The 21538-nt window shown below is 39.3% G+C and overlaps 2 protein-coding genes across 2 annotated transcripts; one reads left to right on the forward strand and one right to left on the reverse strand.

Moving 5' to 3' along the window:
• Window positions 1-942: 942 nt before the first annotated feature.
• Window positions 943-14797, reverse strand: zdhhc3b (zinc finger DHHC-type palmitoyltransferase 3b). The gene is made up of 7 exons (XM_039819897.1): window positions 14435-14797; window positions 6593-6924; window positions 5976-6100; window positions 5011-5107; window positions 4423-4504; window positions 3945-4075; window positions 943-3343 (listed from the first exon to the last, which is right to left on the reverse strand). Exons 2-7 carry the CDS (start codon window positions 6893-6895, stop codon window positions 3185-3187), a joined length of 897 nt encoding a protein of 298 aa, XP_039675831.1. The 5' UTR covers window positions 6896-6924; window positions 14435-14797; the 3' UTR covers window positions 943-3184.
• A 2091-nt stretch (window positions 14798-16888) lies between these two features.
• exosc7 (exosome component 7) lies at window positions 16889-20718 on the forward strand. Its single transcript, XM_039819898.1, has 8 exons — window positions 16889-17108; window positions 17279-17380; window positions 17601-17695; window positions 18216-18381; window positions 18910-18980; window positions 19101-19224; window positions 19315-19470; window positions 20542-20718. Exons 1-8 carry the CDS (start codon window positions 17052-17054, stop codon window positions 20644-20646), a joined length of 876 nt encoding a protein of 291 aa, XP_039675832.1. The 5' UTR covers window positions 16889-17051; the 3' UTR covers window positions 20647-20718.
• Window positions 20719-21538: the final 820 nt, after the last annotated feature.

A 21538-nucleotide genomic window follows, 5' to 3' on the forward strand; every position in this document is an offset into this window, starting at 1 on the left:
TTATGTTCAACTTTTTATCACAAATCAAGACAGATTATGTGGAGAAAAAAAAACATGTGTATATATTCTGTTAACACTTAAAAGGATGTGTAAATTGCCATCCTCACAGAGAAGAAACACTGTTGAATTATTGAATAAACATTTCATCTGACAAACAAGATTCTTGTCTTCATTATTTAGATATTGTTAATGACACCTTTATCTCTAAACAGAGGAGCTTCTTAGAGCTATTCTACTTCCCGATAAATTGAATTGAATTAAAAAGCACCTGTATTCAAAGATGTGTTTTTCTGCAGCAAACAGAGAGCTTGGTGTCCTCTCTTTGCAGTGAAACGCATGAAATGAAAAGCGTTCTCACTGTAGCGAATGGGGCCGGATGTAAAGCCTTTAGCTAGTCTACATTTACTTACACAGTGACGCTCCATTAGACCTTAAAAATGGAAGACAAAACATAAATCACTTTAGATGCCTTGCACTCCAGTTACACGGCAGATAAGAGCATGCTTCTGTAATGACGTGTTTAACCTCAATGAATCTTTACTTGTAATTCAAAAGACAGCAACCATTCAAATTAAGAAATTCAAAGGTGTACCATTTATGGATTTTGTATTAGTTTGTTGGTTGATTTGTTTCTCAAGATGTAAAAGTTTGATTTTTCTAATGAAAAGGGTTGCAAAATTACAAAAGGTATATAGAAAAAAAAATCTGAAATCTGCTGTTAGTTTTTATTCCTGTTATTTAATGGTAACTGTTTTAAATGTTTGTCTGAATGTTTGAGTATTTTTTATTTATTTATTTATTTTTTTAAACACTATCATCAAATATGTCCCTGAATTAAAAATGGAGGGTCCAAATGTCTCACAAAGTAAAACCTTATCTGTCAAAATGTTAAGAAAATACAATTGATAAACTGAGTCAATAAAATATCCATAAAACTTAAAGAAAGTTGTGTCACATACATTAAGTTTTATTATATTCTGATTTAAACAAATACCAATCAAAAAGAAAAAAAATGTAAAGCGGTCCACAGTAAGTACTAAATGGTATTCATACCTGACCACAAAGAACATACAGTATTGAACAATTCAAGAAAAAAGAAAGCTGGTGTACTGTATGTGTAAACTGAAGTATCTGTTGCACCTCCATTTAATAACCTTTTTACATTTTAAAAAACTTTTTAGAAGCCTAAGAAAATGTAACTCCTGACTATGCTCTACTCTTAAAATGATTACTTGCCTCTCTTCTTTGAGCATTCAATTTGGCAACTTGTGCATGTTAAAATATGTCCTTTCATCACCCTCAAAAGCACGTTTTATAAATAGAGTAAGGCTTTCGAACACATTTGAGCAAAGGCATTTTTAGTGTTAAATGCTTTGAAGAGGCCTATTACCATCTGCACCAAAGTCCCATCACCACAGGTAAAATGTTCCCCATCACCACGTAGTCCAGTACGTTCCAAAGCTGCAACAATTAAAATGTCCATTTCTATCATGGTCTTTCAGGCCTCAGTAAACATTTTCCACTGGCCTAAATTTGAATCCACATTTGATCCTTTAAGGCTTTTTTCCTCTCTAGTCAGGCTCATACTTGCAATCTATCCACAAGCAAATTCCATCAATTGAGAGCGATGGAATTACAATTAGAGTCAGTGCATTCAGAGAGCAATATGTATTGCCCTTATTCCCTGACTTTCGATCTGAGCTGGTGACACTTAGGACACTGGTCAAACTACTTGCTAGATTCTAAAACCGATTGATATTGCTCAAGCCATGCCACCTCTTGGACTAGAAAACAATACTTTGTTTACCTGCCAAGTGTCACATGTGGGATTTTTAAATTATAATCCTTAAGATTTCCATGAATTAAAACCCAATTTTTGGTCTTACCATTTTCAGCATTAGCAGTTCTATGTAAATAAAGTCAATTATTACCTCTCAATACAGTGTTTTTTCTGGACTCACAGCATTCAATTTTATCTCAGCGTCACTAAGTGTATTTCCATCCACATCCAAAAAATTGGCGGTTAAAAAACAAAGTTTTTTTACACTTGACTGAGGTGGAAAAGATGATGCATCGATAAATACAACAAAGTGCAATGGAAACAGACTTAGCAAATTAATCACAACGTACATTAAGCACGGGACTTGAATGTCCACTGAGGAGATGTAAAATTGCAGATCAGATCTGTGTGGAGGGCTGAGGAGACTGACGTTCTTTAAATTTCATGACATCAAACTAACATAAATGCCATATTTCCATTATCATAATATTAAAACTGCATTTGCGGTTACACCACTAATGACTTGTGTTGACAAATCGACCAGGAAGGAAATCTTAAGGATTGTAACTTTAACTGAGGCTGCTCATGGTCCTACAGCCTTTGAATGTCCTTCACAGTTCCAGCCTGAGCAGGAACTTGGCAAATAGCCAGTCTAAACGACCAAAAGACAAAACATACCTAAACAAACTAATTCACCTATCTGGCATCAAAGAACGGCAAAACACACTCATTTAAAAATAGTATTTACCCAATGTGAAAGTGTCTAACTCTGACGGTCACATTAAGGCAAAATAATAGTAATGTTTTTTAAAAGCAGCAGATGCCACCGTTCACTAATGCACTGTTGTAAGGCAAATCATCTGCAGCACTCGGCAAAAGCCTATTGCAACGACAAGAATACAGCAAATGAAGAAGTGACATAATCACAACCATGTTTACAGGAAGACAAAACCAGGAGTTCATCTTGGCACCCGGACTGCAAAAACGTTCTGGACTTCAGTTTTGAGTTCACATTATTTAGTCTTTGAAGCAGGAAATTGTCAGACATACTGCATGAAGAACTCAGTCTCTTGGTGTCGTCTCGCCAACTCTTATTAAGTGCTTTGTGTCGAGTTGTCGCTGCTTAGTTTGATAGGTTTTCTTTCTTGTTTTTTTGTACAGCAACAGATCATTATTCTCAGTCAACACCATGAGGGAAACAAAAAAATAAAAAGGTTTTTAAAAAAGAAACATTTTGACAACGTAGCTTACAACAGGATACCCTCAAATATCAATAAATGTAATATCCGTGCATGAAAGAAAATGTAGAAGTGGTAAAGAGGAGTTCATGCTCATTTAGGTCCAGCCAATAGGAGGGCAGACCAAGAAGTCCTCAGCAGCAGAGCTCAGCTAGGCTTCCTGCTTTCACACAATGTACTGGTACAAGTCTGCCTTGCCATGGTCGGGTGTTGCAAAGGGGTTCAGCCAGGCTATAGAGAACGGATGACCAAACACCACCTTCATATTCATCCATTTTGACCTTTTGGCCCATCGTCTCTCCTCCTTCTTAAGCTGTTCGATACCCTGCAGGTATATAAGATGTAAGAAACATGAGAAGATGCGAGTCTCCAGCCCTGATTCATGCTCAAAGCTGAACATATAGATGTGTAAGAGGATTAAAAATGAAGCATGTTTTGTAATCTTTCATTTTTCTCTCAAAGGTCTTAAATCGAGGTAAGGGTGACTCACTCTAAGCATTTTTGACTGACTGACTCTCACACACACACACACACACACACACACACACACACACACACACACACACACACACACACACACACACACACACACACACACACACACACACACACACACACACACACACACACACACACACACACACACACACACACACACACACACACACACAGCAGAGAACTGCAGGCCCCATTAGATAGAAATGGATGATCTTTGTAGTGAATATTATAACACCGAGTCATTGCCGTGGGTGGTTTGAGCGGATACGTTATGAGGAAATGCACTAATCTCAACCTACCTGTAAGCTATACAGTGAGAGAATTACCTGCTCCTGCTTACATCTGTGCTCTGATGACAGAAAGACCTACCAATAATTCATGTCAAAGATGAGTGATACGGTTGTAAAATGACTGCTGTTTTCACTCACCGTCTCGTCGCTGCAGATGGAGTGGACCTGGGTCCCAAACATGACTGCAGTGAAGATCAGAAAGAGGAGACCCTCAAAGCAGAGGAGGATGAGGAGGATGACAGTTGCTGGGGGAGAGAAGTTACTGCACTCTGGAGAGGGAGAGCCAAAGATATGGCATGTTAAAAAGAAGACTTTGTTACCTGTGGGAAACCTTACAGCTACAAAATGGGAGTTAAGCGTCTTGCTAAAATGGTCCAGGTTATTTAATGATACAGTCAGCTATACCAGAAGATAAGCAAATAAATAATGATGGTAAATTCTGGCAATAGAACGTTGATAAATCAGTGTACATGTGCAGCTTTCCATTTTCTATCCCAATGATTCTCTTTGGGGTATAATCATTTATATTCGCACATGAAGTTGGATGGTGGTAAAACAGTACAGTCCCTGAGTGAATTTGGAAATTTAGCAGCCACTACATCAGTATATCACTTACTTGTCCAGTCTTCTTCAAAGCAGAAAACAAAATGGAAGGCCACCAACATTAGCGCATGGAAGGATATTAGTGCAATATACATCTGGGGGGGGGGGAGCATAAATTTAGTGTTAAAATAATCATAATCACAACAAAAATTAACTCAAATGTTTCATTTTCATTTTTTTTTTTTATCTCTGTTAAACTATATTTTATACCTATAAGATTCAAATTAGGGTTGTATAATTATTAAGATATATACAGTAATAAATATAATGTATACAGTGTAAGAGGCAGGTACAGATGTGAGGTATGGGGACAGCATTATAGTTAATGTGAGAATGAGCCTGTTATTTTGTCGGTTATGTTTAACCCATTTTAAAAGTTATTTATATAGGCTATACTACATAAACTACAAATTTATTTTGCTTTCTTTTGTTATTTTGCTTTCTTTTGTTTGTTTTATGTCCTTCATGTCCATCATGTTCTGTGTTCTCTTGTACCGGCTTATTTTAAAAGTGGTGTGAACAATAAGAGAGCTTCAAACATATACAGTATGATGATTATTTTTGCGTAGTAACATCTGGGCTCCAGTGTTGAAAGACTCACTGTGAAGAGCACAAAGTATTTCTGGTTGTTCTCTCCGACACAGTTGTTCACCCAGGGACAGTGGTGGTCCATCTTTTTGATGCAGCGTTTACACACACTGTGGACACATAAAGGTTAAGAGAAAGATGTTGAAATGGAATAAAAATAATGCAGGCAAACTATGACATTTTGGGCCAAAAACAATCTGGATATTTAGTATATTTATTTATTAACAGAGTAAAAAAAACCTGCATACACACAAATAGTCAGTCCAAGTGTAGCAGCGAGTTGACACCGACTGCTCTCGGTCATGGTGGACTGTGTCTGTTAGTGTGTGTGTGTGTGTGTGTGTGTGTGTGTGTGTGTGGCGTTATTCATCTCGCAGAATTGCATCTGGTTGACAACTCAAGTAAGGTCTGACAACTCACAATCTATCATCTGACAAAGCAGAAAGTCATCTATGATCTAACAGTGTGCTTTGTTTGCACGCTTTCTGAGCAAAATCTATATTTAAAAAAACTGCCGTCTTGTGTGTGTAATATGTTATTGTGATGGGTCATTAAGGACTATCATTGCAGTGTATCATCTGAACCACCCACAAGAATGACTCATAAAAATAATTTCATTCAAACTGACACCCATTTTTCCCCTGGAGACAGAATGACTCACTAGTTTACAATTCAATAATGCTACAGTGTTATTGGGCTTTTCATCCCTCAAGATCCCAGGAAAACCATTGAGCAGCCACAAGGAACTCCTTATCATCCACCTGCAAAGTCTGCAGGGAAATGCTAGATAAAAACACACAGGGGAGGCAGGAGAACCACCGGTGCAGGAACAAACACAGACGAGAAGAGGAGTCATCAGGACTTTCTCCAGGGTGCAGACTTCAGCAAAACACTCTCATCGCCACAAACCCACATCTTAAAAAGTTGCGGAGTTTGTAATCTTCCCTACAATCTACACATTCACACAGAGTGCTGTACCTGCAGTGGTGAGCTCTGTCAGGCTTTATGCTGCAGCACTTGGGACACTTGTACACAACCTGTCCTGGTTTGAGCTGCAGGCTTTCAATGAATTCTTTGGTAGCGTTCCCTTTAGGCACGGCTCCCTGAGAGAGGAAAAAAATAAATAAAAAGATTCATTGACAAGGAATTCAATTGTATTTTACAGTGTTTCCTGGATGGAAGGATGGAAATTTGCCCTCACAGCAAAAACTATTTACTTGTGTGAAAAAAGTGTGGTTTGGCTTTATCACTCGACCAAAAGTTTAAACTAGAATAAAACATAATAAAACAATTACAATTAGGGCAGGATTAAGCCAGTAGGGGGCCCCGGGTAATAAATAGCAGTGGGTCCCAATAGATACTGGAATACATGTGTACATGGAATGTAAGGATTCAACAAACTGAAATATAAAAAAAGGTATTCAAACTAGATTGTGACACATGCATCTGCAAAAGCTACAAAAAAGTATTATCTACAATTTACAAGTTTGTCTTGGGTGACGTGCGTTATTAAAGTATTGAGAGATAGTTCATACGAAGATGTATGACAGCCTTTCCATGATTCAGTTTTTATAAAGTAACCTAATCTAACTGACCGGGTCTGTGCACATTGCCTTGGCATGAGAGGCGAGGGCGAGGAAGGCGAGGCCGTTGAAGATCACCCCGTTGAAGAGGCTGTAGATCACGTTCTTGGCAGGCAGCAGCATGACGAACACCACCACAAACTCGGCGTAGAACACCAGGAACCAGGTGATGACGCCGCACACGATGCCACAGCCGTCACGGATGAACCACATTGTGTCGGAGCCGGTGCGGAGCGGGGGAGGGGCGCAGTGCTCAGGCCTCAGGTAGCCAGCTTGCCTCTCGATGTCCCTGGTGCGGTGCGCCGGGCTCTTCATCCTACAACGCCCGTGGCTCCAACCACATACTGCGAGGAGTGATGAGAGACAGATGGAGAGCAAGAGGGGGAGCAAAAGAAGAAAATGAAAGAATGAATTAGGCGAGGGATTTGGATGAGGGAAGGTATCAGTGTAGGGCTGCTACTAACAATTATTTTCACTATCACATAATCTGCTCATTAGGTTCTTAGGTGATTTATTGATTGGTCTATAAAATGTCAGAAAATAATGAAAAATATGCTCTACAGTTTTCCAAAGTCCAATGTTTTTTTCCGACCAACAATCCAATCAAAAACCTCAAAATTATAGATTTTCTGCCATGTAAAACAACGAAAAACTGCTAATCCTGAAGAAGCTGGAAAAAGAGAATGGTTGGTATCGACTAATCTTTCAGCTCTATATAGGTTTCCTGTCTGTATTACAGCAATATCACAGTGTACGGGTGGCTGTCCCAGTCCCACAACACTTAAAGGTGCTGTAGGTAGGACTGTGAAGATCCAGGAATTAGCCAAAAAATTTGAACATCGACAACTTCTCAGTCCCTCCCCCCTTTCTGCTAAAGCCCAAACGGTCTCATAAGCCCCTCCCCCCACAAGGGAGAATGAATGCGTGTGCATGAGCAGTTATTGACACGCAGTTAGACACCCCCCATGGCCATGATTGGAGCATTTGAACTGGGAGCAGTGGATTTTTGAAAATCGCACTACAGGCTGTAGGTGATGCCAGAGGAGCCAGATTTTTTTTAATTACCTGCTTCATATAGTTCTACTTAAACATAGGGTCAATTTCAGCAAATATGACAGAAAGTTAGTTTTTTAAGTCTTACCTACTGCATCTTTAAGAGTCTGTGTAAACCATCTAATGAGCGCTCTCCATCCTTGAGGAATATAAATAAAGACGGGGGCTAATAAGTCCAGAGTGAATCAGCAAATTATGTTGAGGACAATACAAAGCAGGAAGCATTAATTGAAGGAGGAACAAACTTCAACTGGTCTAATCCCAACAGGCCAAACAATCCACCAAGATTTGTCTTGCAGCGAGGCTTATGAATAAGCAATTGAGCAGGTCTGATTGTGTGTAGACAAAGATGATAGGCCTCACTATTATATGCAAATAACACAGACTGGAATAAAACGGCTAATTCCCAGAGGATGGCTGGACCTCGGCTCCTATCTTCTCACTAAAACCTGATCTTATAGTGAGTGCAATCAAATTGGTCATTCCTGAGGATTCAATATATCCATTAGGCTCAACTGAGGCTAATCTTCACTTTTATGTCCGTACTAATTAGGGCTTGGCCAAAGATCCTGGCAGTGAAGAATGCTTCACTCGAGGACAGGATTTTAATCACTCTCAATGAAACGATATGGCTATCCTACAGCATGTTTGGGATTAAATTAATCTGGATTTAACTAAAACATCTCACGGTCCATTACAGCACTCACCACACCTCTTTCCCTCTTTGTATGTTTCCAATTATCCAGCTACCTCCACACAGCACCACACACCCACCTGGCCTCTAACTCGCAACACATTTTAAAAAATCAACCTGGATAAGACGTCCACCCTTCTGTGTTACGCCACCAAACAAGAACACTTTTATTATATCAATTCATCTCAGCCTGAGAGGGATAGTGGGATAAAGTAAATCCCACTATCTACACTCTGCACTTTTTTGTCTTCATGCTGTGAATATCAAATGATAGTGTATTTGTACAGGACTGCCTTCTGAAATGAAATAATCTCTTTTTTTTGGTATACCATTGAAATATCTCAAAATCTATTCAATGGATGGCAATGGATATTTGTACAGACATCCATGGTGCCCAGAGGACGAATCCTACTGACATTGTTGATCCTCTGGCACCACCATAAGGTCGACATTTGACCTTTTTCAGTAAGTGAATGGATGGATCGCCATGAAATTACCAAATTCCTGCAAAACTGTATACTGTAACTTTATGTTTAGTGCTAATTAGCAAGTACTAGCACGCTAACACACTGATAATTTCCAAGAACTGTAAGCTGGAGGGGGAGAAGGTTTGTTCTAATAATCTTCAGTTTATATTGTCACGTATCTGCACTCTCAAGTCAGTTTTTCTGCAGACGTTCTCAGATCTTTTCATTAAAAATAAAGATCTTTATTGCTTACTTTAAAAAGGTTTCGTACCCTTAAAATTAGATACAGGATCTAAAAGATGGAGACACCTAAATATTAACGGCGTTTGGTGTTTTAAGTCCCCAACGGCAAAAGGATTAGGCAAAGGTTAGGGTTAGGTGCCTTGAAGTCGACGGTCGCAGCGCTGCCTTGAAGTCGACGTTGGGGGCTTAAAACACCATCGAGCAATCTTAACTTTTTCCACCAGTTTTTCAAGGATCAGAAAATAAAAACATTTGAATAGTTGGCTGTAAGATCAGATTTATCTATACAATGGAGAAAAAAAAATTACTCAAAATGCAGAATTTATGGATCAATGTCACCTTGGCTGGATGTGAGCGGGAAGGCATGGGGATAGGAGGTTTTGGGTATTTTTTTATTTTTACAGCTCGTATATTCTATGTAACTGTATGTGATACAGAGTGGCTGTGGCTGTTAATGTCAATGAACATGGTATTTAAATTGCTACTTTTGGCGTGTGTTTCCTTGTTTGTTTTGTTTTGTGTAAAAAGATAAAACTGATACAGTTGTCGGAAAACATGTTCCACAAGGGTACAGGTAAGAAGTGTTTGTATGAGTAACGTTGTGGGTAACAGACTGGAGAATAAGAGACAACTGGATTCAAAACAAAAGAAATATTTTAACAACTGAAAAAAATATATAAATTTAGCACAAAAAGTAAGGAAATTTGTGTTTGGTAGATTATTTCTCTGTGGTAACAATGCATTTTGGCAATAAATCTTATACCGTTGGAAAGCCTGTTTAGTTCCCTTTCAAATGGTGCCCAATTTGTAAGGAACATGCATTTGTGGGATGAGCAGCAAGGCTGAGTATGTGGGTTGCGCCCATGAACAATTTGCCAAACAGCTTTTCTTTGCTGTTGCTATTGACTCTTGTTTTGAGCTTCTGGTACCCCCAGGTGCTGACAATCAGGTGCCTGATTCTGCAACCAGTGGCCATCCCATATCTCCACAGTCTGGGACCAAACTCTATCCTCCACGATGACAACGCTCGCCCCCCACAGGGCGGGGTTTATCAGAGACTACCTCCAGAATGTGGGAGTGGAGTAAGTAAGTAAAGTTTATTTCTATAGCACATTTAAGATTTAGGCTAAAAAGTACAACACTTAATTACAAACATAGCAGGATAAGACAATTAAGATGCTGGGAAGGAGAGGATGGAATGGCCTGCCAGCAGTCCTGACCTCAACCCCATTGAACACTTGTGGGAACAGCTTGGGTGTGCTGTTCGTGCCGGAGTAACCAACTCAGCCACGTTGGCTGACTTGCGACAAATGCTGGTTGAAGAATGGGATGCCATCCCACAGCACTGTGTGACCAGGCTGGTGACCGGTATGAGGAGGAGGTGCCAGGCTGTTGTGGCTGTGTATGGTTCTTCCACACGCTACTGAGGCTCCTGTTTGTGAAATGAATAAATTGTTAAATTGCCAATATGTCTTGTTTCTTCAAACCTCAATCATCCAATCCACCAAACGAGTCAATGGCAGAATAAGTGGTTTGGTATTGGCAGAGAAGATTTGGCAAATTTTTCATGGGCGCAACCCACATACTCAGCGCTGCTGCTCATCCCACAAATGCATGTTCCTTACAAATTGGGCACCATTTGAAAGAGAACTAAACAGGCTTTCCAGCAGTATAAGATGTATTGCCAAAAAGCATAGTTACCACAGAGAAATAATCTACCAAACACAAATTTATATGGAGTTTATATAAAGATCTTATTTTGCACCATCTTAGCCTCTTAATTAATTCTTTGATTCATCCTCGGCATTTGAAAGTCTCCAACAATAGCATTGTGAGCATGTTAGCATGCTGATGTTAGCATTTAGCTTAAAGCACTAGCGTGCACAGAGTCTTGTTTGTGATGTTAGTGGAGGTGGTCTTTGTTTCAGGCGTGTTTCAGTAATGTGTAACCTGCAGGGACTTCTAGCAAAAAAAACAGAATACAAAATACAGTGTATTTGAACAGGACTTCCTTCTAAAGACAATGTAGCAATGTCTTGAAACATAACCCTTTTTGTTTTACAATAGAAAAAAAAAAACATGAAGATAACAAAGATGATAAAACTCAAGAGTTACACAACGAGCACAACAGGTCTTAAAATGAATAAAAGATGGTAAATTGAATTTGCCAGGTTCAGATGGCCTAGCCTACAGGCAAATAGCTGATTTATGATAGCTGTAAATTTCTACCGTTTAGTTCTTGACAACCTGAATTTATCCATCTGTGTGACTGCAAACATTCCAGCAATTCAACTACGAAAACAACTGGGAGACGGGGGCATTATCTTGACAAAAAGTGTACTTCCTGGTTGGAATGACTATTCTAAAATACAGTATGACCAACCCAAACCCTGCTACGTAACCTCTTGACCCTTTTAACCACACAGCAGGAGTCAGGTCAGGTGTGTACCTGTGAGAGGCAGACACACAGGTACGCAAACAAACTGTACTTTATTAGCTACAATTTAGAAGTGCTTGTTCTTTAGTATTTCCATGTTATATTACTTTTTACTTCACTAGAAAAAAACATTTAGGCAACTTTAGGCAAAGACAAAGAGAACTGAACACAGCACATCAGTTCTCAGATCTCTGCTGGCTTCAGGTGTATTGAAAATATTTTTAATTACTGGCACTTACTGACACACACAGTATCAGCCCTCTCAGGCTATCTACTAGCATTGTGCCAACTGCTCCAAACTAATCCAGGAAAAGCAGGATTTAGTTATCATGCTCTGACTTTGACCACATTTTAATCCAGGTTTATACTTTTTACTGCATTTGACTTAACTTAAACTGAACAGCTATCCTTATCTAATATGTATGCATCCTTTTTAGTTTCTTATGCTTTTCAATGTTTTCATATACATTTCAATGTCTTAGGCTGTATTTCCTTTTCAATGTTTTAATCTAAAGCACTTTAAATTCCCTTTGTGTATAAAAACTTACCTTGGCTTACATTTATGACGGTAACAGTATAGTTTGTAGACACTATGCAGATTAAGATATTACATTACAAAAAGATGATTTTGTAGGGTGCGGACTTCAAAATTTGATGCTTTGTTAAAGTTTAAAACTAACTGTATATTGCTCCACCTTGACAAGCTACAACAATTACATGTTGCTTACATGCTAATGCGTCAGTTATAATCAGCTAATACACCATCTTAAAGGGGGGAATAATGAATGAATTGATTCATTGCCTTTTTACTTGTCTATAAATCAATGTAAGATTAAATCATTTCATTTCAAGATCTTCTCTCTTAACTGTTCTAACAGTTAGTGATTCATGTGCCCGTTTACCAGTATAGCTATATCTGATTCAGCGGGAGCAGCCCATTTCAAGAAGAACTTGTTCCAGTGAGGGGGAGACAGGACACTGGATAACGGCTTGTAATGCAATGTGTTGTTATGTGAACTTCTTTAACTTTTCAATACATTAGAAAGAAAGATGGCCCTAAAAATCTGTGTTTACTGAAAATCCAAATGATGGGACAAGATAGGACTTCCTACAATAAAGTAATGAAAGACCTGAAGTGAAACTAACTGCAAAACCAGAGTTCATTAACACCAACTAATCAATGTTTTTTTTGTAGAATGGAGAATGAGTCTATAGATTTCTCTCAGTGAATATCTGCTTTTTACAATGAACACAATTGAATGACTTGATTCTAACAGAAACAACCCAAAGAAACAACAGTTAATAGTTTATGTGTTGAAATGCCACCACCATGATGTATCTGCTGTTCTGTAACATCAGATACAGTATGTTAAAAGGCCAGATTTATACTGTAGTAGTGACTCACCGACTCAAAATTAAGGATAGACCGATTATCAGCCCTGCTAAAGTTAGTTAATTAAAAAGTGCGCTACTTTGGCTCTGCTACCCTCTGCTTCGGTTTCACTCACCACCGAGTCTGACTTTATGTCCCGCCCACAACACTATCATGTACTGTATATTGTGTTGAAATAAGTTTCTAATTTATTTAATAATTGCTTAAAGCATTTAAACAAAGCAAAGCAAGATGTAACCCTGTGTTGAGTTAATTAACACTCTAATGTGATTTCACTTTACTGATAACCTCCTCTGGCAACTTACAAAACAAAAAGGTTTGAGGAATAAATACTTCTAATTTAATTTAGATTTGTTTAAGCAACACATTTTGGGAGCTTGATTTTAGTCCTACCAGATTCTGTGAAACTAAAGACCAGAGTGTCAACCAGATATTGACAGGTGAGGTGTTACTCCACAAAGAGATCACAACAGTTTGTCCTATCATAGCTATCAGAATTTGTGACCGTGTCTAAAAACTATGGAGGCACCATTTTTTGCAGCTGCTTTCAAATTAAAATGTTATAATATATGATAAGATACCAATGTTTGCACTAGAAGGTAAAACTAGCAACCTGTGTGTGAACCTTCAACTTGGCATGAACTCTTTTTTTGAGTTTAGATGATTTGATTTCGTTGGGAATAAAAGACATACACCAAAATATATTGGGACAACTTAATAAAGCTGAAAAGATTAGTCAATCAGAAAATGTTTCTGCAACTATTTCAATAATCAGATAATGTTTGTCATTTTTTCAAACAAAAAATCCAAACATGAAACAATACAATCTTAAATTGCAGCACTTAGTAAGTGCTACTTACCTGGCAATAAATCCTTTTCTGATTCTAAAATAACAAGAACTTAGCAAAACCTGTTTCACCTGAGCTGACAGTCAATTATCTTTTGTTTGAAGTGTAGGTGTACTTGCAACTAATGATTATTTCCTTTATCAAGGTATCCAAGGTGACTCAAATTTCTTTTGTGTCCAGCACACAAAGGGTTAGACTATCATATATGACACAGAAAGCAGCAAATACTCACATCTGAGAAGCTGAAAAATGACTTGAAATGATTAACAGAGCGGTCCTTGTCCATTAATTTTCTATCAATCGACTAACTGATGTTTCAGCACAGATGCCAACTCTCAGTCAGTGGAGATGTGTTTTTGGCCATTTAACAAATTTCAAGTCCAAAATTAATTGACTTCTAACTCAAATTATATCAAATATAGGGAATTAAAATTAAGTGCCCTTAAGTGCCCTTCAGTAGACTGTAGCTAAATTGACATCTGACCTCTCTGAAGATGGGTGAGCAAAAGGGGGCAGTATCTTGTCACGACCAGTGGGCTTTTACAGTTATTATTGCATCATAGAGCTATAATTAATTGCCTTCCAGAAAGTGATCATGCAATTAACCCGACCAGGAAGTAACTGGCAGCTGGAGCAGCATTCCAGGACTTCCATTACTTGATAGCTGATAACCGCCTTTATTTTAAGATAACACGTTCACTGGTTTAAAAAAAACATACCTCGCCCTCTCCAGATTTGACGACAAAAGTTTCTTGAAGTCCTCGCGTAGTTTCGAGCCTTGGGAAGTTAAAAACGCACGAGTGTCTCCTCCGCCGCTCCGTCTCTTAGCGCAGCCCCAGCTAACCTCAATGATCTGCGGACAGATGCTCTCAGCAGCTCCGCCGATCGGCTTCCGTTTTCGCTGCCGCCTCGGTTTCGACGAGGTGTTAATTCACCTTGTTTGTATGCTAATTACAGCGGGGGGCCAAGCCTTAAAACAGGCCGTTACCTAACTAACGTTACTGCTTATCCAGAAAGCTTTGCGGAAAGCAGGGAAACATAACGCAGAGCCAAACAGGAAGTCCGACACTCTTCCCCTCCCTACAGGCTACATGGGGATTCGTGCCCTGAGCCGAGTCTATCAGGCAGCAGTTTCTTTGTCTTTCTGAAATGCAGGCGCATAATGTTAGGGAATCTGTTCATATCCTATCCAAACTGGTGTTCTGTGTTACTATCTCAGCCCCAGTGTATTTCATGTTTTATTGCATTGCATCAAGTTAATCTAAGATTGTGCATTTGTCAAACAAGTAACAGTATGTTAATACCAATTTTGACACCGCTATACTGTATATTGCCCAAAGGCCTTTCTTCTAGACAGGGCAATGAAGCAGGAGCCAAGCTGAGGGCCTTATCATGTCGTTTGATATTGTGCTTTAGGCTGCATTCACACCAAAGCAGGCGTTGCTGCAAAACCGCCATTTCCCCCATTATTTTGAATTGAGTAATGCATTTAGGCTGCAGTGGTGGGCACCGCAGATGATGCAGAATAAAAATGCAGCGGCCTAAAGCAAAAAGATGTATAAGTAGGCTATCACATTTTTAGGCATGCAACCTGATGTCACAATGCGGTGGCCCTTCACGTAACCAGCAAGTAGATAAACATGGATGGCACGATGCGGACACAAATGTGCCAGTGACTATCCCATAGCCCCGCACAATCATACGCTAATCGCCACAATGCCTGATTTGGTGTGAATGCAATCTTAGTGTTCAGGACAGTTGCCTGCTTTGCCTTAGTAACCCAGCCTTACAAATTACCATACATTCATTGACAGACTCTGAACTTTGTTTTGTTAAGATTATTTTTCGGGGCTTTTCCCTTTATTCGATAGTGACAGTGGATAGACAGGAAAGGGGGAGAGAGAGAGGGGATGACACGCAGCAAAGGGCCGCAGGTTGGATTAGAACCTGGGCCGCTGCATAGGACCCTACATGGGGCGCACGTTCTTACTGGGTGAGAGGCTGCCCCTCTATTTAGCTTTTTTATTCTCTATGAACCAAGTGTTCATTTATTATGACAAAGATAAGTTCTACTTTCTGATATTATGTTCAATAATATTCACATATATATTCTTTGCACATTCTGCACCCAACCCATTCTGCCTTTTTCTTTATGCAACAGTTATTTTGTATATATATTTGTTTCTGTATTATTCTTTATTTCATATTAATGTTTAATATATTTGTTTGTTTGTTTTTGTTTGCACCATTCACCAAAGCATGTTTCACATAAGTGTAACTTACTGTGCCAATAAACCTTTTTCTGATTTCTGATTATGATTATGATTCAAAAGGACCCAGTATGCAGCCTAAAAGTCCTGACTCAGGGCTAAAAAAAACATTTTTTATAGATCTCTAGAATCAGTTACAGATTATATGTTTTGGCTGCAGTTCAAATATGAGAACCTTTAAATCTGACCCAGGGTCTGTGATAGAGATGGAAATCCTAGTGCATTGTAAATATCAAACAGAGCGAACTGACCTAACCTTTTTCACTTAAGAAAAGGCTACATGCAGATAAAAACAATAGAAATGACAGAACCTCAGATTGAGGTATACACCAGAATGAGTTGTTTTTACTAAATTAAGCAACAATTTATCTTAAAGTTGTCTCAAAAGTGTTTTTATCCCTCACACATAGGTGAATTTTTGGCCTTCACTTTCTACCATAAAGCCTTGTTTGCCAGAAATCTTCTTAGGTTTAGTCAACACACAGCTACTTTGTTAAGATAGGAAAATATAGTAGTTTGGTTAAAATACATCCTTTCTGGCAGAAACCCCTAAATGCTTATTTCTCCTGTGTGCTTACAGAAACCACAATTTTTTCGAAAACGTTTCCTTTGTTGCCTTAACCTAAGAAGAGATGTATGCAAGAAAGCCCTTTTCTGCCAGAAAGGCTAGAAAGTCCTGACGGCCAACTTCAACTTTATCGGAAGATCTTAAATCGGATCTGCTAGAATGGTCGAAGTATCACTCTGGTTGGGTTTAGGCAGAGTGATAGAAAAATATGGCTCTGGGTTAGGCATGGGGAGTGGCCGAGTGGGGATTGGTTAGCGTTCGGGAACACCAGGGTAAGCCAATCAGAGGGCAGAATAAGGCGGGCCACGAGGCAGGTCCTGTGCAGAGCCCTTCTCTTCAAGGGGTCCTGTGAAGTCGACACGTCTAGCGGATCCGATCTAGCATCTACCCAACTTCTCTCTCCCTGTTGTGCTTCTTTTTTTTTTACTCGTCGTCTTGTGATGACGTAAAAGGAGAGCGACACACACGCTAATACATTACATATGTCAATGATACATTATGGCAACAGTACAAGTTAGCGAGGCTGAAAAAGTGTACATCTTACACGGTATACGGGTAAGTCTTTAACAACTGTACTTCGGCCTTCCACCTCTGATAGTTAAAATATATTTCGATAAATGCTACGATGGTGATTTGTGCTTTATAACGGCAGAAAGCTAGCTAGCATTAGCATTTTGCTAACTCTGAGACTGTAGTGTTGTTGACATGTTGATTCTTTAAATCAGGATGATTTACGAGTGGACGGAAGAGGTTGTGAGGACTACAGACACATGGAAATAGAGACTGATGTGGTGTCCAACACAGACGGATCTGCCAAAGTCACACTGGTAATGTTATAATAGCTGAAGTCCTCCATGTTGGCTCATTTTCTTTTTATGCTCTAAAACTTCATGTGTACCCTCAGTCACTCTTTAAAGCTTTCAATTGTTCCTATTTATTAGTTATATCTATTTAATATCTACTATCTTCTTCATTGCATTTCACAGGAAGGTTGACTGATTGATTACTTACTATTTCCTGATATGTTCTGTTCTGTCTTACCTTCAGGGGCACACAGCGGTTCTAGTTGGGGTTAAGGCTGACATTGGAAAACCAAGGCCCATGGTGCCCAATGAAGGCTACTTTGAGTTCTTTGTTGACTGGTAGGTATCGTGCATGCTGTCATATATGCATGCTTGTTATAAACTAAGGCTTATGTTTTATAGATTTGGCCACCAAACCAATCAGTCATGAAGACATTCTACTTGTCAATTTGTAGGAGGCAAATTGGGGGGTATCACTACTTATAATGAAGTTTTGTTTGTAAAATGAATTGAAAATATGTTTATAAATAAAATAACCATACATGGACTGTGTCTGAAATCACTCCTATTTACATTTTTTCTTAGTAATAGTTTTTGGGAAGTGTTTGGATGGATACCTTTCCACTAAGAGGTAGTGTTGTATGATCTGTTCCCTGTGCGATGGATCTCCAACACATTCCAGTGTTATGGACTTACCAAAGAAAATATTATATTACCATGAATGTGCAGTAATGTGTGTGGAGAAATGTAAAAGGGTCAGCCAGTTCCCACTGACTCAAGTAAGAATAAAACATCTCAAACTGATAAATATTCTGTCACCTTACATGTATATTGTGTTGGTTCTCCTTCTAATCATTAGTTCGGCCAATGCAACCCCTGAGTTTGAGGGCAGAGGAGGCGAGGAGCTGGGGACGGAGCTGAGTAACACTCTCTACAAAGTCTTCAACAACAAACACAGTGTGGACCTGAAGAGCCTTTGTATCAGTGCAGGAGAACATTGCTGGGTCCTCTATGTGGATGTACTGGTAAGTGGTAGCGTCCGATAATGTCTTTTACTTTCTGAAATGGTAATCCAACATTCAAGCCCACTTCATGCAGCGATTAGCCAGGTGTGCCTTTCTCTAGCTCAATTTTTTTGATTCTTCACATGATTACCTCTGTCACTTGTTGTATGTATAAACGAGTGCACTCGTTATAGCATTTGCTGTAAATGTGTAATATGTGGATGTAATCGTCTATACGTGTCATACAGCCTAGTTTGTTTCAAGCATATTTTTACTACAAAAAAAAAATAAGTTCCTCAAAATAGAAAACAATCTAAATATTTTGCTGCTGTTCTTTCTATTCTTTTTTGTATGATAAGATATGATAACTCATCTTTGCAAGTAAAATACTTTTTGATGAACCATGCTGAACAGGGGACAAGTGTTCTTTTCAGTGGAGGAATAAATCAAAGCGGCACATTTTACATCCAAACTTCTTATTTGGTCTGTGTATGTTTAGTTCCTTGGTCTTAATGAAATGTAAAATATCTTACTGACATGTTTCCACAGCTCCTGCAGTGTGATGGAAACCTGTACGATGCCATCTCAGTCGCTATCAAGGCAGCTCTCTTCAACACAAAGTAAGTTTGTTTTGATCTTTATGATTGGATTAGTAAATCCTATGATCTCTCATAGCTGTCATGTCTCTAAATCTTGTTGAGTAAAATGAAAGCTTACCTTCTGATTACCTTAACTGACAGAATTCCCAGAGTGCATATATCAGCTGATGAAGAAGGAGGGAAGGAAATTGAGCTGTCAGATGACCCGTATGATTGCATGAGGCTCAATGTAGAAAACGTTCCTTGCATAGTGACATTGTGCAAGGTAAGCTCACCTGCTGATACTCAGAAGCAATTTCTAATGTCCATTATCCCACAAACTGTGAATTTGACATTGCTGGCTGTTTTTCTGCAGGTGGGCCACAGGCACGTAGTGGACGCGACTCTGCAAGAGAAGGCCTGCTCCGTGGCGAGTCTGATCATCTCTGTCACACACAAGGGCACGGTCACCTGCACAAGGAAGGTGGGCGGAGGCAGCTTGGATCCAGAGAGTATCTTTGAAATGACAGAGGTGAGTTCAGGCCTCACTTGGCCATCTGGCCTATTCTAGGGTGACCAAACGTCCTCTTTTGCCCGGACATGTCCACTTTTTACCTACTGTCCGGGGCGTCCGGGGGGGTTTTTATAAATTCATGAAAATGTCCGGTTTTCACTGTTTTTCATGGGCCTATTAAGCGTGTACTTAAATTGACTGGCGCTTTGCACAGTGTACTACGGTACTTTGTTGTGTGACGTAATTCCCGAGCGCGGCTGTGGGCGGCTCTGCACGCCGGTACATATACGGGACCAGAGCAGCCGGCGGAGCAGCATTGCACACAAAATGCTGCAGCGTTTCCTGCTAAAGTTTTCCCACCGTGGTCAGAAAACACAGAGGAGACACTTTGTTTCTCTCACTATGACTCTAGAGTCGTACTCGCTCGCCGTCACTCTCCCTTAATTCTTCCTCGCTCTATCACCCACTCCCACACACACAGACATGCCGGCTCGACACACACACCAGCGCACAAGTATTAACATCAGGCTACGGCGAAAGCTCTGCGTGGAGCAACCATAACAACCATAAAACAAGACTTAGCTAGTGCAGCTTAACAGTTGAACTGCAAAAAAAAAAAAAATGTCCCACGTACCGTCCCGGTAGGGACCGGACTAGTGGGAGGCGGAGTGCACCGTGTGCAAAGCTGGCACATATGTTTTAGTGTCTTTATTATTTATCTTATTACATTGAAAAGGTATTAAGACATATTTTGTTGTAGCTGGATTTTCTAACACAGAAGAGGTCATATTTAGAACATTATTTCATATTATTTATTTATTTTAAAAGAGAGATATTATTTTGTTACAGGTTGTTACAGATTTTATTTTATTACAGAAGTTATTTTTGCACCATCGAGGCATAATAAAGCATGTTCATTAACCATTAATTAAGCCTGTCTGAATTTTTGTCTCGAGGCCGGGCCAAGTGTCCTCTTTTTTTGGAAATCAAAATATGGTCACCCTAGCCTATTCCAGGTTTTGAATATGATTTATGTATAAATAAGGCTGTTATTGATAGAAAGGTACCTAAGTATTTTGTTGTCTCCAGGCAGGTAAACGGGTCGGGAAGGCTCTTCACGCTCCGCTCATGAAGCTGCTGCAGCAGGAGGAGAGTTTGGGAAAGACGCGACAGAAAGTTGGCTTCCTTGGTTAACATCAACTGCTGTATCTACAGTATGTGTGTACATGTATACAGAATTTTCTAATAAAACCTTAAATTTCTACAGCCTTCTTGTCTTTGTATTTACATTTAGATTACTGTTATATGGTGTTGGTGTTTACCAAATACCAAAAAAAAAAGATCTGGAATAAAGATCCTGTTCAGATGCATTTTGATTATAATAAAGTATGCAACGGATATTACAGAGGGACTTACAGTAGGTCCATGAAATAATGTTGCTGTAAACTGTATATTTTACACAAATATGTCCTGGTGCTTTAGTTCCACACTCACCAAACTTGTGGTCATTATTTTTTTACAAAGATGATACTAAATACTCTGAAATATGTGCTGTACTGTCAGGAAAGAAGTGCACAGGAAAAGTCCAGTCTGTGTGTCCTTTTGTTTGTGCCACGTGTTAGTCTTACAGAAAGACCAGATGTGACTCTGGATCACTTCCACTCTTCCCTGAGACTGTTGTAGGGTGTGTGCGCTGGCTGAAAGCAGACAGGTCCAAAACAAACTACTATTTATGGATAGAGCACTCACTGCAGAGTTTGAAACCCACAAATATGCAGGTTTATTAAATGATACAAATAAAGGCATAACATTGCAGATACCCAAACAGGTAATTTAAAGCTGCACAAAAGACTTCACAAGTTATGATTGAGTTTTCCATTTCAGTGCCTCCTCTCTGTTGCCAAAAACACCTGGAAATTTTAACATTTTTCAAAATGAGGCTGTACCTACAGACTTCAAACACACCTTTTGGCCAAGACTGGCTTATTCCATCTCTTTTTTCAGGTTTAAACTAGTCTTCTGAGCCAAGAAATTAACTGTAACCAAGTTATTTTAGTTAGGGTGTGTTTATTTCTTTTTCATATAC

The sequence above is a fragment of the Perca fluviatilis genome, chromosome 13 (assembly GCF_010015445.1).
Source record: "Perca fluviatilis chromosome 13, GENO_Pfluv_1.0, whole genome shotgun sequence".
NCBI lineage: Eukaryota > Metazoa > Chordata > Actinopteri > Perciformes > Percidae > Perca > Perca fluviatilis.